The sequence below is a fragment of the Galeopterus variegatus genome, unplaced genomic scaffold, assembly GCF_000696425.1.
Source record: "Galeopterus variegatus unplaced genomic scaffold, G_variegatus-3.0.2 Scaffold27, whole genome shotgun sequence".
NCBI lineage: Eukaryota > Metazoa > Chordata > Mammalia > Dermoptera > Cynocephalidae > Galeopterus > Galeopterus variegatus.
In genome coordinates, this window is record NW_007726138.1 from 1,309,663 (window position 1) to 1,322,110 (window position 12,448).

Sequence of the window (12,448 nt, forward strand, 5' to 3'; positions counted from 1 at the left end):
ATCTTAACCCTTGACTTGGTGGTGTCAGCACCATGCTCAGCCAATGAGCAAACCGGCCATCCCTATATGGGATCCGAACCCGGGGCCTTGGTGTTATCAGCACCGCACTCTCCCGAGTGAGCCACGGGCCGGCCCCTACAACGTATTGCTTTTTTGTCTTTCTCTATTCATGTTATAACACAAGAAGTGCAAAGAATATAGACCATTGTTTCTGAAAATTTTTTTTTGTATATGCAAAATTAAAGTCCAAAGTAGAAAGATTTTTTAGAATCATAATAACTACTTTCAGATCAAAGTAAAACCTACCAAAACTGTGGATGGCTTACTGTATTTTGTCAGTGTATATAATCTTTCCTTGGTGCTATGGGTGGAATATGTCCCCTAAAAGTGTATGTGTTATAAACTTGATCCCCACTGTAACACAATTAAGAGAGTGGGAAATCCAATTATTGTATTTGAAAGGTAGGGATCAAGCCTTCCTGTGGTGGCTTGGTGATCGTTGCTGGTCTGGTTGTGGTTGTTGGTGGGGGCGTTGATTGAATCATGAGGACTCTGCCCTCATAAATGGATTAATTCATTCATGGAGCAGTGGGTTAATGGTTAAATGGGTTGCTGGGGGTTGATTGAACTGTGTCCCCTAAAGTTCATATATTAGAAGCTTAATTCCCACTGTAACTGTTGAGGGTGGGAAATCCTATTATGGTAATTGAAAGGTGGGGCCTTGAAGAGGTGATACGATTGTAGGATCATGCCTTAATGAATAGATTAATAATGGTGGTCAGGGGTGTGGCTCTGAGGGCTTTAAAGGCAGAATGCTTGAGGAACTCTCTGCTCTGCTGTTTTCTGTCATGTGAAGACTGCTGCATTGCTCTAAAGCCACCTCCAAAGAAAACTCTCACCAGATGTGTTCCCTGGACTTTGGACTTCCCAGCCTCTGAAACTGTAAGCAATAAATTTCATGTTGTTTATAAAATACCCAGTTGCATGTATTTGTTACAAACAACAGAAACAGACTAATACATGGGTTATCAAGGAGTGGTTTTAATGGCTTTGTAAGGAGAGCAAGTGAGCATGTTAACTTTTGCTCATACCATTCTTGCCATGTGATACCCTGATTGCCATGGAACCCCACCAAGAAGGCCTTCACCAGATGTGCTTCCTGGACAATGGGCTTTCCAGCCTGCAAAACTGTTAAGAAATAAATTGTATTTCTTTACAAATTACCCAGTTATAAGCAACAGAAAAGGGACTGATACACTTGGCTTGCTTATTTTGATTTACTTCACTTTTTTGAAGATAATTACTTTTTTCTGTTTTATGTGGTTTATGTAAACATCTGGTTCATTTTCATTGATTGCCACTTAATAACTTCAAATAAAGTCACTTGAGCATGTTGTTTTAACCTAGATTTCTTGAGGAGTTTCTTCACTTTTAAGACTCTGCATCTCTTCAATATCAGTATTTTTTTTTTCCCATGAATTAGTACCTCAAATCTTGAGTCATACTATATTATCTTTCTCCATTTAGCATTTTTATCTCACTTGTATGGCAATTACATGTCTGGATTGGGGGGGAGGGGATAAATTATTCCAGTAAAATTAGTTATAAAGCATGTTTTAGTAAACAAAACACTATTTTTTCATTGTTTTGCGGGAAAAAACGAACTGCGTCAGGGAGGGACAAAGCCTCCTTGTTGACTTGGTTGTAACTTGTTGCGGAAACGTTTAAGATAGCTGGTCATTTGTCATAATGGACATTAGCATTCATGTATGAAAAAGGCTTGTTGTAACACTTCACTAAGGAGGATGACTCTGTAGACAAAAGCTTTTGGGTCACAGTTTTCATATCTCTAAAGTGGGGTTTTGGTTCTAAGTCCTTCCTAGCTGTAAGCTATGATATAGTGTCTCAGAAGCACTTTTTCAATATATGGGATACCCTTATTGCCTAATCCCAGCCTCTTTTATAAAGGGGTTAATCAAAGTCTAAAGCTGAGCTATATTATCACACTTGGCCAATAGATACCCTCATCTGTTCCAGTGTATTCTACCCTAAAAATACTTATGTGCTTCTGCTCTAATACCATATATGCATTCCCGAAAAACTTTGCATTCTACAAAATCACAGAATAAAAATAACAGATCTTGTGGGGGAAATAGGTTTAGGAACAGATCACTCAAAACCAGTAGTACTTTGTAACCAGAGCAATCCTAATAAAAAGAATAACATTATTTGCATCCAGAGTCACAGTCTTAATTCTTTGCATCCTTGAATTCTGGGACTCATGCTTCTTTCTTTGTAGTGTAGATCCCTGGGAACATTTGCTTCTAATGAATAACATTTTCATCAAAATTAAATATCTGGGCCGGCCTGTGGCTCACTCAGGAGAGTGTGGTGCTGATAACACCAAGGCCACGGGTTCAGATCCCTATGTAGGGATTGGGCCAGTTAGCTCACTTGGGAGAGCGACAACACCAAGCCAACGGTTAAGGTCCCCTTACTGGTCATCTTTTAAAAAAAACCTTAATTGGGCCGGCCCGTGGCTCACTCAGGAGAGTGTGGTGCTGATAACACCAAGGCCATGGGTTCAGATCCCTATGTAGGGATTGGGCCAGTTAGCTCACTTGGGAGAGCGACAACACCAAGCCAACGGTTAAGGTCCCCTTACTGGTCATCTTTTAAAAAAGAAAAAAAAAAAAAATTAAATATCTGACCTACGATGTAGACTTCCATCAGTCAGGTGTTTTTTAAACACGGAAAGAAATGCTTTTGTGGCTTCTTCATCTGCGTTTTTGGCTTCCTTGTTTAGCTTATCAGTGGAAAGGGTAGTAGTTCTTGAAGTCCCTACTTGCTGTAAGGAAGAACTTACCTAGAAAGCTCTAGAGTTGATTCTTATGTACTGTCAAGGTTGAGAACCACTGCCTGAAAATAAAAATAACTAAAGTATTCAGTTGGATGTCGTTTTTAGTAAAGATGCTGTATTAGTCTGTTTCTGTTGCTTATAACAAAATACACAGAACTGAGTAATTTATAAAGAAAAAATTATTGTTTACAGTTTCATGGGCTAGGAAGTCTAAAGTACAGGGTAAAGGCTTTCTTTGGTGGTGTCTTCAATGATGGCAGACTATCACATTGCAAAATGGCAGAGCAGAGAGAGACAAACAGACTCTTCATGTTCTCCTTTTAAAGCCCTCCAAGCCACGCCCCTGACCACTATTTTTAATCCATTCACTACAGCATGGTCCTATAATCTAATCACCTCTTCAAGGCCCCACCTTTCGATTACCGTAATAGGATTTCCCACCCTCTTAACAGTCACAGTGGAGGCCAACTTTCTTATACCTAAAACTTGGGGGACACAATTCAAGCTTCAGTGAGTTTTGGGGGGACATAAGTCATTCCACTGCAGGTGTATTTAGACATTCCAATGAAGCCAGTGCTAGTCAGATTAACTGTTGGCAAAATTCAGTGTTTGTTGTTACATGAATAATTTGCAACATATACCATTTATGTTAAATGGACCATGTATTCTTTTAGAGATAGGATATTTATATCACTTTTTGTATTCTTTTTTGTAATTGTGATGTAAACAGGAAATTTAATACTGTATCTGAAATGCTAGTACAAAAATCAGTTGTGTCTTGATTTATTGTCCACTATTATTTTATTCCCTCATCTTTCATCTTAAGAGTTAAGTGATTTTTCTGATGTGGTCACATATTTGTAGAAGATTATATTACATCATGGATATAGGATTTATGATACTAAACTTAACTGAAGACACAAGAGTAGTTGTCAGTAGACAAATTGGAGAATTATATATTTTTTTAATGTTTTGAACATCTCAAGTGTTTTGTAGAAGCTTTAAAAGACTGTTCATAACTATGTCTTTATAAAAGCAGCCCAAATCCTGGCAGGTCCAAGTAACTTAAGAAAAAGGATTTGTTAAATGTCTCAAAATAAGGCCAAACCACATGCCCTAGCAGGCTGGCATGTGATTGGAACTCAGGAATGAATCCGGTAACTCACTATCTTATTTGCTAGATGTGGGTTATCTTAAAATTGTACTATGTTCTTTTCTTTTCTCTGATGCTTCTGACATTCTAAGTTGTGTTATATGTATCTGTAAACATGACCAGTCTCCCTAGTGGGAAAATGTTGGTTCTTTGAGAGTAGGCATTTGCTCCTCAGTATCTTGGATAGCGTTTTGCCTGAAAGTGGGCTGGAAGGAGAATTACTTAGTAGGGAAAAAAGTTCATAAAATTGTAGTGATACAATGAATATCAGCTATAACTTTGCCTAACTTTAGCAAAGTTTCTATTACATATATCAGGACTAAAAGAAAATTTATAATTTTTCATCCTTAAATCCTTTAAAGCCTTGCTATTACAGAGCTGCTTTATTGCTGAGAAGGCTGTTAAAAGGAAGTCTTTTACTATTTCAACAATTAAAATTCTTAAGATAGAATCTCACCTGACTCACCCAATGCTGAATACTCCAGTCAATATTATTGTAGCCAAGCTCCACTGTATTATTAATAGGCTTTTTTCTTAATAAGTTAGACTAAATTAGTAATTGTTAACTTTAGTATCTCAACAACAGGTCAAAAGAAAATTGACACAAATTTTCTTGTATAGGTGTTGTATTATTTTTTACAATCACCAAAATTGTCAAAAGAGCAGAGAATATATTCCATGACTTTTCTCTAAATGAAAAGTCTGTTAAACATAGATAGTATATTGAAAGTACCACTTGACTTTATTCTAAATTATTAATATGTTTAGGACATAACCAAAGAGAGAAATGCATTTGTAGAGTTGTCAAGAAAATGGAAGACTTTCCATTCAGTGGAAGGACAAAAACTAATTATTTTCAAGGAATTAATTGATGTGAGATATATGACTATACTTCAAAAAGTTCATGAAAAGATATCTTTCAATTATGTTTTTCCAGGAACTTTTTGAAGTACCCTCATATATTTAAATTTGTATGTATGTAGATATAGATGCATATGTATCTATATATTTATATATATATTATTTGAGAAAGTTTGAGAAATTTATTTTTTATTTTTAATTTATTTACTTAATATATTTTTTTTACATTCTAAGATGTTGTGGAGCTGTTGTGGGGGAGGGTTGAGGGAGGGGGGTAGGGAAATAGGGTGGGAGGAGTAGAAAGGGGGAGGCTTGGTCGAGAGCTGTGGCAACCCCCTCATTCCAGCAGGGGAGACCAGGGGGGTTCCAGTGGCAGCTCAGTGGTCATCACTGGGCTGGTTGCAGATGTTGGGGGATGTGGCTGAGGCCATTGGTTCCCCAATTGGCCCAGCTCAGGAGACTGAGGCAATTCCTGCAGCAGCTGTATGGTTGTTGCTGAGCTGGTCATGGATGTCAGGGGGGTGTGGCTGAGGCCACTGGCCCCCCACCACCCTGGCTTGGGAACCCAAGGTGCCTCCTACGGCAGCTGGATGGTCATCGCTGGGCTGGTTGTGGATGTCAAGGAGGCATGGCTGAGGTCATTGACCCCCTCTACTGCCCTGGCTCAGGGGCCTGGGGAGCTTCCTGTGGTGGCTTGGTGATCGTTGCTGGTCTGGTTGTGGTTGTTGGTGGGGGGGTGGCTGAGGCCCTCAGTCCCCCATTGCCCCAGCTTGGAATCCCACGGCATTTCCTGCGGCAGCTAGGTGGTCGTTGCTGGGCTGGTTGTGGATGTCAGGGAGGGGAGCGTGCCTGAGGCCCATGGCCCTCCCCCTTCCCTGGCTTGGAAGCCCAGGGGGTTTCTGGTCCTTTAGGCTTTATAGGTGTTCTTTGGTGGTGTTAGACCTTTACTAGTTAATGTCAGAACTTTGTCTCTGATCTGTGGGGTTTTTGCTTTTTTTTTCAGTTCTGTGTTGGATTATTCACTGTTCCCTCCACTTAAACTCTGCACTGGAACTAATTTGTTGTCCTTTACTTACTTCTAAAATGAGGGAACTTCCTGTGAGGACCAGCACTTGAACCCTGTGGTTGAGCTAAATTGCTGCTTTGCTGCTGATTCCCTGGGGAAGGCTTTTTGTGCAGCTCAGGTTTTAATTGTTGATCTTGTAAGCACTTCTGAGTCTCTTAAGATCTGGTACACCTGGGTTGTGTGGAAACTCTGGTCTGGGCCTGAATCTTTTCAGCAAACTGCACCCTTTGCAATTCTATATTCCTGACCAGTCTCCACTGAGTGGTCCTGCACTGATTGGGGAGCAGATCAGCTGTCCTTGCACCAGTGTTCCCCCAGTGGCCTATCTCCCCCACCCTCCACACTCCAAGCACTTCCTATGGGGTAGGCCACGCGCAGGTCCCTTGCAATGACTCACCAGCCTCTGAGTGGCTCCTTTTTTCAGTTGTCTGGCTCCTTGCTCCTATGTGGGTCCATGGGAACCCTGTTAATGGTCTTACTGGTCTGGGGGCCACCAAGGCCCTCTTCTCCCCTACAGCCTCCAAGCAACTTCATACAAAGGGCACAGCAGTGGCTTTTGCTAGCTCTTGCTCCATGTGCTCACCAGCTCAAGGCTTGAAGCAACTTGGGCTCAAAATGGTGGGAGTGATCCTTTCTTTCTCTCATCATGGCTTCTGCTACTTTCATGAACTCTGTAGGTCTCTCCTCCTCTTCCCCTGAGTTCTGGCGGCCCCAGCTTGGCTGTCATTGCTTCTTTATAGTTGTAAATTGGTTGATTTGTGGGAGAGAGTGATGCTGGGGACTGTCTATTCTGCCATTTTGACCAGAAGTTTGAGAAATTCAAATGTTCTAAAACAAGAATTTAAATCTGTGGTCACCTGGTACTTTTGAAAGTTTATTATTTATTAGTGTACTTTTCTGTGCCTAAAAAAATCATTCTTCTTTTGTTTCATAAAAGCAAAACTATTGTACTAAAAAATTATTCATATTAATGAATGAAGACATCATACAGTAAAATACAAACATTACATAGCTATTTAATTTTGTAAATAGAGATATATTGTTTCTACAACTCAGAAATTTATAATCCTATCAAAAACATTAATTATACTTAATAGGAAGCATCAGATAGGTAATTTACAATTTTCTAGTTGCCAGCCCATTTCATTAAAATATTGACTAGACTACTACATTAATTCCAGAGTAATTCTCTGTCAAATCAAATCAATTAAATTATGTTAAACCCAATCTAAGCATTAAGAGTGCTTTAATCCAAGCCAGACTACTTGGATTAAAATCCTGGCTCTACCACTTAACAGCTGCCTAGGGCAGTTCACTTAGCTTCTCAGTGTCTCAGTTCCCTCATCTGTAAAATAGAGATAGAAATGGAATCTCTGTAATAGAGTTACATGAGGATTGATTGAGTTAATACTGTACATGTAAACTGCTTAACAATGCCTGGCACAAAACAAACATACAATGATGGCTTTAGTCATGGTGTGGATACCAGGCTCATTCAGTGTACATGCCGGGTAAAGACAACCAGGACTCACCTTGCCTTCTAAGAGCTAACAATATGAAGGGGGGAAAGGAGGACAAAATTGGTAAACATATCACTCCATGTGATCAATGCTGTTATAATTTTGAGCAAGGTGCTAAATGGGTAGGGAGTCAGAGATAAAACTGTAAAACCTTGTCTAAAAATGTCCTGTTAAAACTTATTTTTTGGAATGCATAGTAACTCAAGCTCCCAAATACAACTTAATACCCCCAAAGCACAAGTTCTTCATACGTGAAATTTGCATATTCATGATTTCTCTCCTCTCTATACCTTTTCAGTGACTGCAAGCAATTTGATTCTAATGTATATGAACATGTATGTCCATTCCGTTTGGAATAACTTGAAAAAAGAGAAACTGGGCATTAGACATACAAAAGGGAAGAAAATTGAACCACAGGAATCGGAGAGAGTTTGCAGTAAAGCCTTGAGAAAAAATAAAGGCAATGACAGAGATGAACTGTACTCCATTGATTTTTGGAGGATGTGGCCTATTGAGATTTGTGCAAGAATTGCTAGTGGAGGTGGTATCAGGGAGACTGCAGGACACTGGCAGAATACATATAAGTTCAAAGGAGCTTATAAATACATGTAAGTTCAAAACAGCATTGAACATGCATATTAAAGAAGAAATAGAGTTGGGGAAATGCCTTTTGGTAGTGGTGGCAGAATAATGTAGTCTTTCAGTTTAGTCTCAATTTATGTTCAGGCTATGTACTAACATTGTGACTTTGGGAAATTACTTAACTTTCCTAAGAGTCAATTCCCTCATCTGGAAGATGGGATCATAATAGTACTACCAAATAAGATAGTTGGAACTAATTCAGAAAATGCCCTGAAACACTTTGCTGGTAATTTACAAATAGCAAGCCCCCAGTAAATGTTAATTCCTGCTGTTGGTGATAAGTAATACCATGTGCTTATTTTGTGCTGTCAAACAAAATGAATTCACAAGTATTTCAGTTAGATTTGGGGAGAAGGATATAGTGCAGCACTTATTTCCTGTATGGCAGGTAATGTTTACTAATGTTACCTTTATTTAAAATATGCTGCCTTTTGTTGTCATGTTCTAGTGGATGTAAAATATTATCATAGAGTTTCATAAATATGTTACTTATCTCTATTTCCCCCATCCTGTTTTTCACATGTGGGTTTAAGTTTCTACAGAATTTAACCTACAACTGAAAATTATAACCTACAACAGAAGAACCATAGAATTCCAGAATTCCTTGACTCCATTACTAATTTAATAAATATAATTGGTAACACCAATTTCATTAATAATGCTTCTAAAGTGCTTGTGTATTTTAAACATTCTCCCTAATGTCATGTATATCCTATCTATTTTCACCTTCTCTGGTTTTAATAATTTTATGAACAAGATAAACTGTTTGATTTAGCATATGCTAATATGAAGAGAATATGTGTAAGTGATGTATTAGAAGTCCTCTCCTATGGGACACCTTCCCTCTCCAGCTCAGTTAAGTGACTCCCTATCCCCCTGCTCCCATAAACACTGTACAGTCTCTATCACTATCTCTTTATCTGCTTATTTGTACTTTCAAACAAATCATGAGCACTTTAACCTTGATGGTAAGGATCATGTAATGCAGCATTGAAAAGGAAAGATCAGAGCCCAGTAGATAACTCAGTGGATTTTTGTTAAGCGAGAGAGTAAATGCTGCCCTCTTACATCACTTATCTAATTCTTAGGTCATGGTCAGCAGTATACCAGTGACTGATTCAATTAACTACTAAATTAAGAATGCTTTAAAAATAAGGTAAAGATAAAAATAAGAAAATAAAATTTAATAGGAAAACTCATAGTAACCTAATTCCAAAGTCTGTTGTCTATGGAATAGCTGTCTTTCTTTCTGAAAAAGGTTCCCTGCCCTTCCACAAATGCCAAAGGCCTTCCCCTGGTTACCTAGTTATTAACTACTCAATAGCCTGCATAAGGCCACAGGTCCAGGCTTCCACCCTAGCAGACTAAAGAGAACTCCTGACACACTGGCTGTAGTTTCAGATTCTGAAATCAAACAGACCTTACACTCTTCAACTCTTAAAGCTTAAAGTAGGTGATGTTAGGAAAAGGAATAGTACAGACAGAAAAAATGTTTACCATATATGTCTAGTAATTGAGAATTCATCTCTCTGTTCACAGAACCTGAATTGTGATACATAATTGTGTAATAAGCAAATGATAGACATAAATCAACATAGAAAATTACTATCTGAGTCACCCAGCACATGCTCTGTCAACACAAAGTGAGAGCTGTCTTCTTTCCACATGACAAATAACGAGAAACAGGAAAGTTTGCAGGTGCTGCAGGAAACAGCTTTAAAGATTGGTCTGTCATCTGTAGCATCAGTATATACCATTTACTTCTCTTAGTGTGATGACTCTCAGCCATAGGTCACAACTGGGCCTTAGAACCTTGACCCAGCATGTTGCATCCTTTCCCCTTGCAAGTACCCCTGGAATTGCTGACATTGGCCAGTGTCCAAGAAGGCTTGAACAGCTGCCCTGACAAATGGGTTTCCCTCATTCAAGTGAGCAAATGAGGAGTTTGAGCTCCTTTGCAATACTCCCTGCCTCTGGGTGCAGAAGCTGGTTAAAATGATAATAAAGTATCCTCTCTGGCACTGTGTATTTTTCTTTGGGGAGGTATGTAAATATCTTTAGGATCCTTTTAATGCAGGAGGTGAAAAATCATCCATCTGAAGATTTGGTTTCAGCTTTTCTTTCTTTCTTTCTTTCATCTTTTTTTTTTTTTTTTTTTGTCTCTTCCAGACAGTGGGGATTGTATCCTGGAGCCGCTTTCCCTGCCAGAAAGTCCAGGTGGCACCACCACTCTAGAAGGTTCTCCATCTGTGCCTTGTATTTTCTGTGAAGAACATTTTCCTGTGGCTGAGCATGACAAACTTCTAAAGCACATGATTATTGAGCATAAGATTGTTATAGCTGACATCAAGTTGGTTGCTGATTTCCAAAGGTAAATTTTTGTTTTGTTCATAAAGGATTTAGATTTATTGTTCATTAAAGGAATGGCATGACCTGTACATAATATAATTCTTATATGAATATGAAAATTCATATTCTTTTTCAGGTTTCTCCTTAGACTTTTTTAAAAAAAATCTTTGCACTCTTTTTCTTGAGTGTGAAAGTTGTATTTGAGAATGTTACATCCTGATGCGTTTTCTACAAATTCAGGAAATAGACCAGCTTTCCAAAGAGTAGGAATATTCCCTTTGAAATATCCCATGAGATTGTTGATGTCTATCAGATTGATGTTCTTTTCCATGTTTTAGGCCATAGGCATTCTCTACCTAAGTAGGTCCTTCCAGAAAGCCCAGAATAGATTTGGTAACAGGCTACCCAAAAGACAGTGTTTGGGAACAAGGATCCTTGGAGCCTCTCAGTCCACAAAGATACTGTCCAAACAAATCTCAGTTTAAGTGCTGTGATGAGGTTGAAAACCAGAAAAAAATTGAATCATTGAGCAAGCCAAAGAGGTATAAGAGTAGACAGCTATTGAGGTCAGTGACTGAGGCTCTGTGAGGAATAGAACAAGGAAGACGAAAAAGCAGACAAAAGGTGAGGAACTGCCAACATTGGGCATGTATGAAATGTTCTTTTTTTGTATGATCCTAACCTACACAGCCAGGACCCAAAGTGAGCTAGATTCCAGCTTACAAGTAACTAACTTAGAATGATCCATATCAGCAGACAAGTGTTATAGGCAATTACTCCTTTTTTTCCCAGTTTATGGTTTTTGGAAATAGTTGTCCAAGAGAATGACCTTTTCTTAAGCAGGTGCTGTCGAGTAGTTATGTTCATGTCATGATTGGTTGAAACTTGGAAAGTGTTTTCCATAGAGGCAATATCATAGTGGTTACTGACTTGTATAGTTACTGAAAGCCTACAGTTTGGTATATCTGGTAATGTCCCATTTTAAGGTTTTCTGTCCTAATTTCTCTACAAAACATTAGAGTAGCCCAGACATTGTAATATTCCTGCATCTAAACTACCTATCTCCCAGACCACATAAATCATTGCTAGCAAGCAACTCCTTTCTTATCATGGGTCTTCAGAGCAGCAAGCTGTTATTATTAAGAGTGGACTATGAGACAAGGTGGGCCTACAGTTGAATGCAGGCTTCGAGACTTCCTAACTTTGTGACTTCCAGCAAGCTACTTAACTACTGACTGTAAGCATCAGTTTCCTCATCTGTAAAGTGAAGCTAACACCAGCCCTCATAAGGTTGTTGAGTATTATACAGTTATAAAACAGGGTGTGCATAGCACCTACTATTACCTGAGACATAGTGTATACCCAATAAGTGGTTGCCAAATTTCTTTTTGTATTTTGATTACCAAGGATATATTCGAAATCTGTTTTCTGCAGTTATTGCTTAATTTTTCTATAGGCATTTATGCTGGTCTGAAAACCTAATTATCGTTTCTAAAATTTAACTTCTGAGAAAATTTCTTTCAGTGTTCTAAATCATCTGAATTTCTAGAAAGAAGGTTTGTTTTTAAGTTGGAATAACCAGCTCACCCAAAGGGGTAATATTAGCTATTCTCTAGCCCTGATTTCTATCCTTCCTGTTCTTTCCAACCTCCTAGTACCAATACTGAACATCTGCTGCGTGCCTTCTGTGCATGGCCCCTATATCCACTCAACATTGCTATTTTTGAGAATATTTTGATGCTACCTGGTCAGGGAGCAGAGATAGAACAGAGTAGGGGAGGAAAGTTATACAAATGATAAATGTCACCAACTGGTAGAATATACTAATTCCATATATACTTTCCAAAGATGCACTTTGTGCTTCTCATTCTCATTCATTATTCTTTATTTTCAACTAAAGTAAGTGTGTGGGGGGGTGGGTGTGGGTGTGTGTGTTTTCTCAGAGTATTCCGGGAGCTTTCTCATACGATACCTAGTTATATGTAGACAGATCTGTT

General features: G+C 38.7%; 1 protein-coding gene across 3 annotated transcripts in view; it reads left to right on the forward strand.

Moving 5' to 3' along the window:
- The window catches only part of ZNF277 (zinc finger protein 277), a 127,027-nt gene that overhangs the window by 53,572 nt on the left and 61,007 nt on the right, over window positions 1–12,448 (forward strand). The window contains exons 1-2 of one of the 3 annotated variants that reach the window (XM_008569616.1): window positions 7,782–8,068; window positions 10,276–10,473. In XM_008569616.1, coding sequence (XP_008567838.1) covers window positions 7,782–8,068; window positions 10,276–10,473 — 485 coding nt within the window. Of the gene's footprint in view, window positions 1–7,781; window positions 8,069–10,271; window positions 10,474–12,448 lie in introns of those variants that run through there. The other 2 variants (XM_008569623.1, XM_008569633.1) reach the window with 2 other exon arrangements.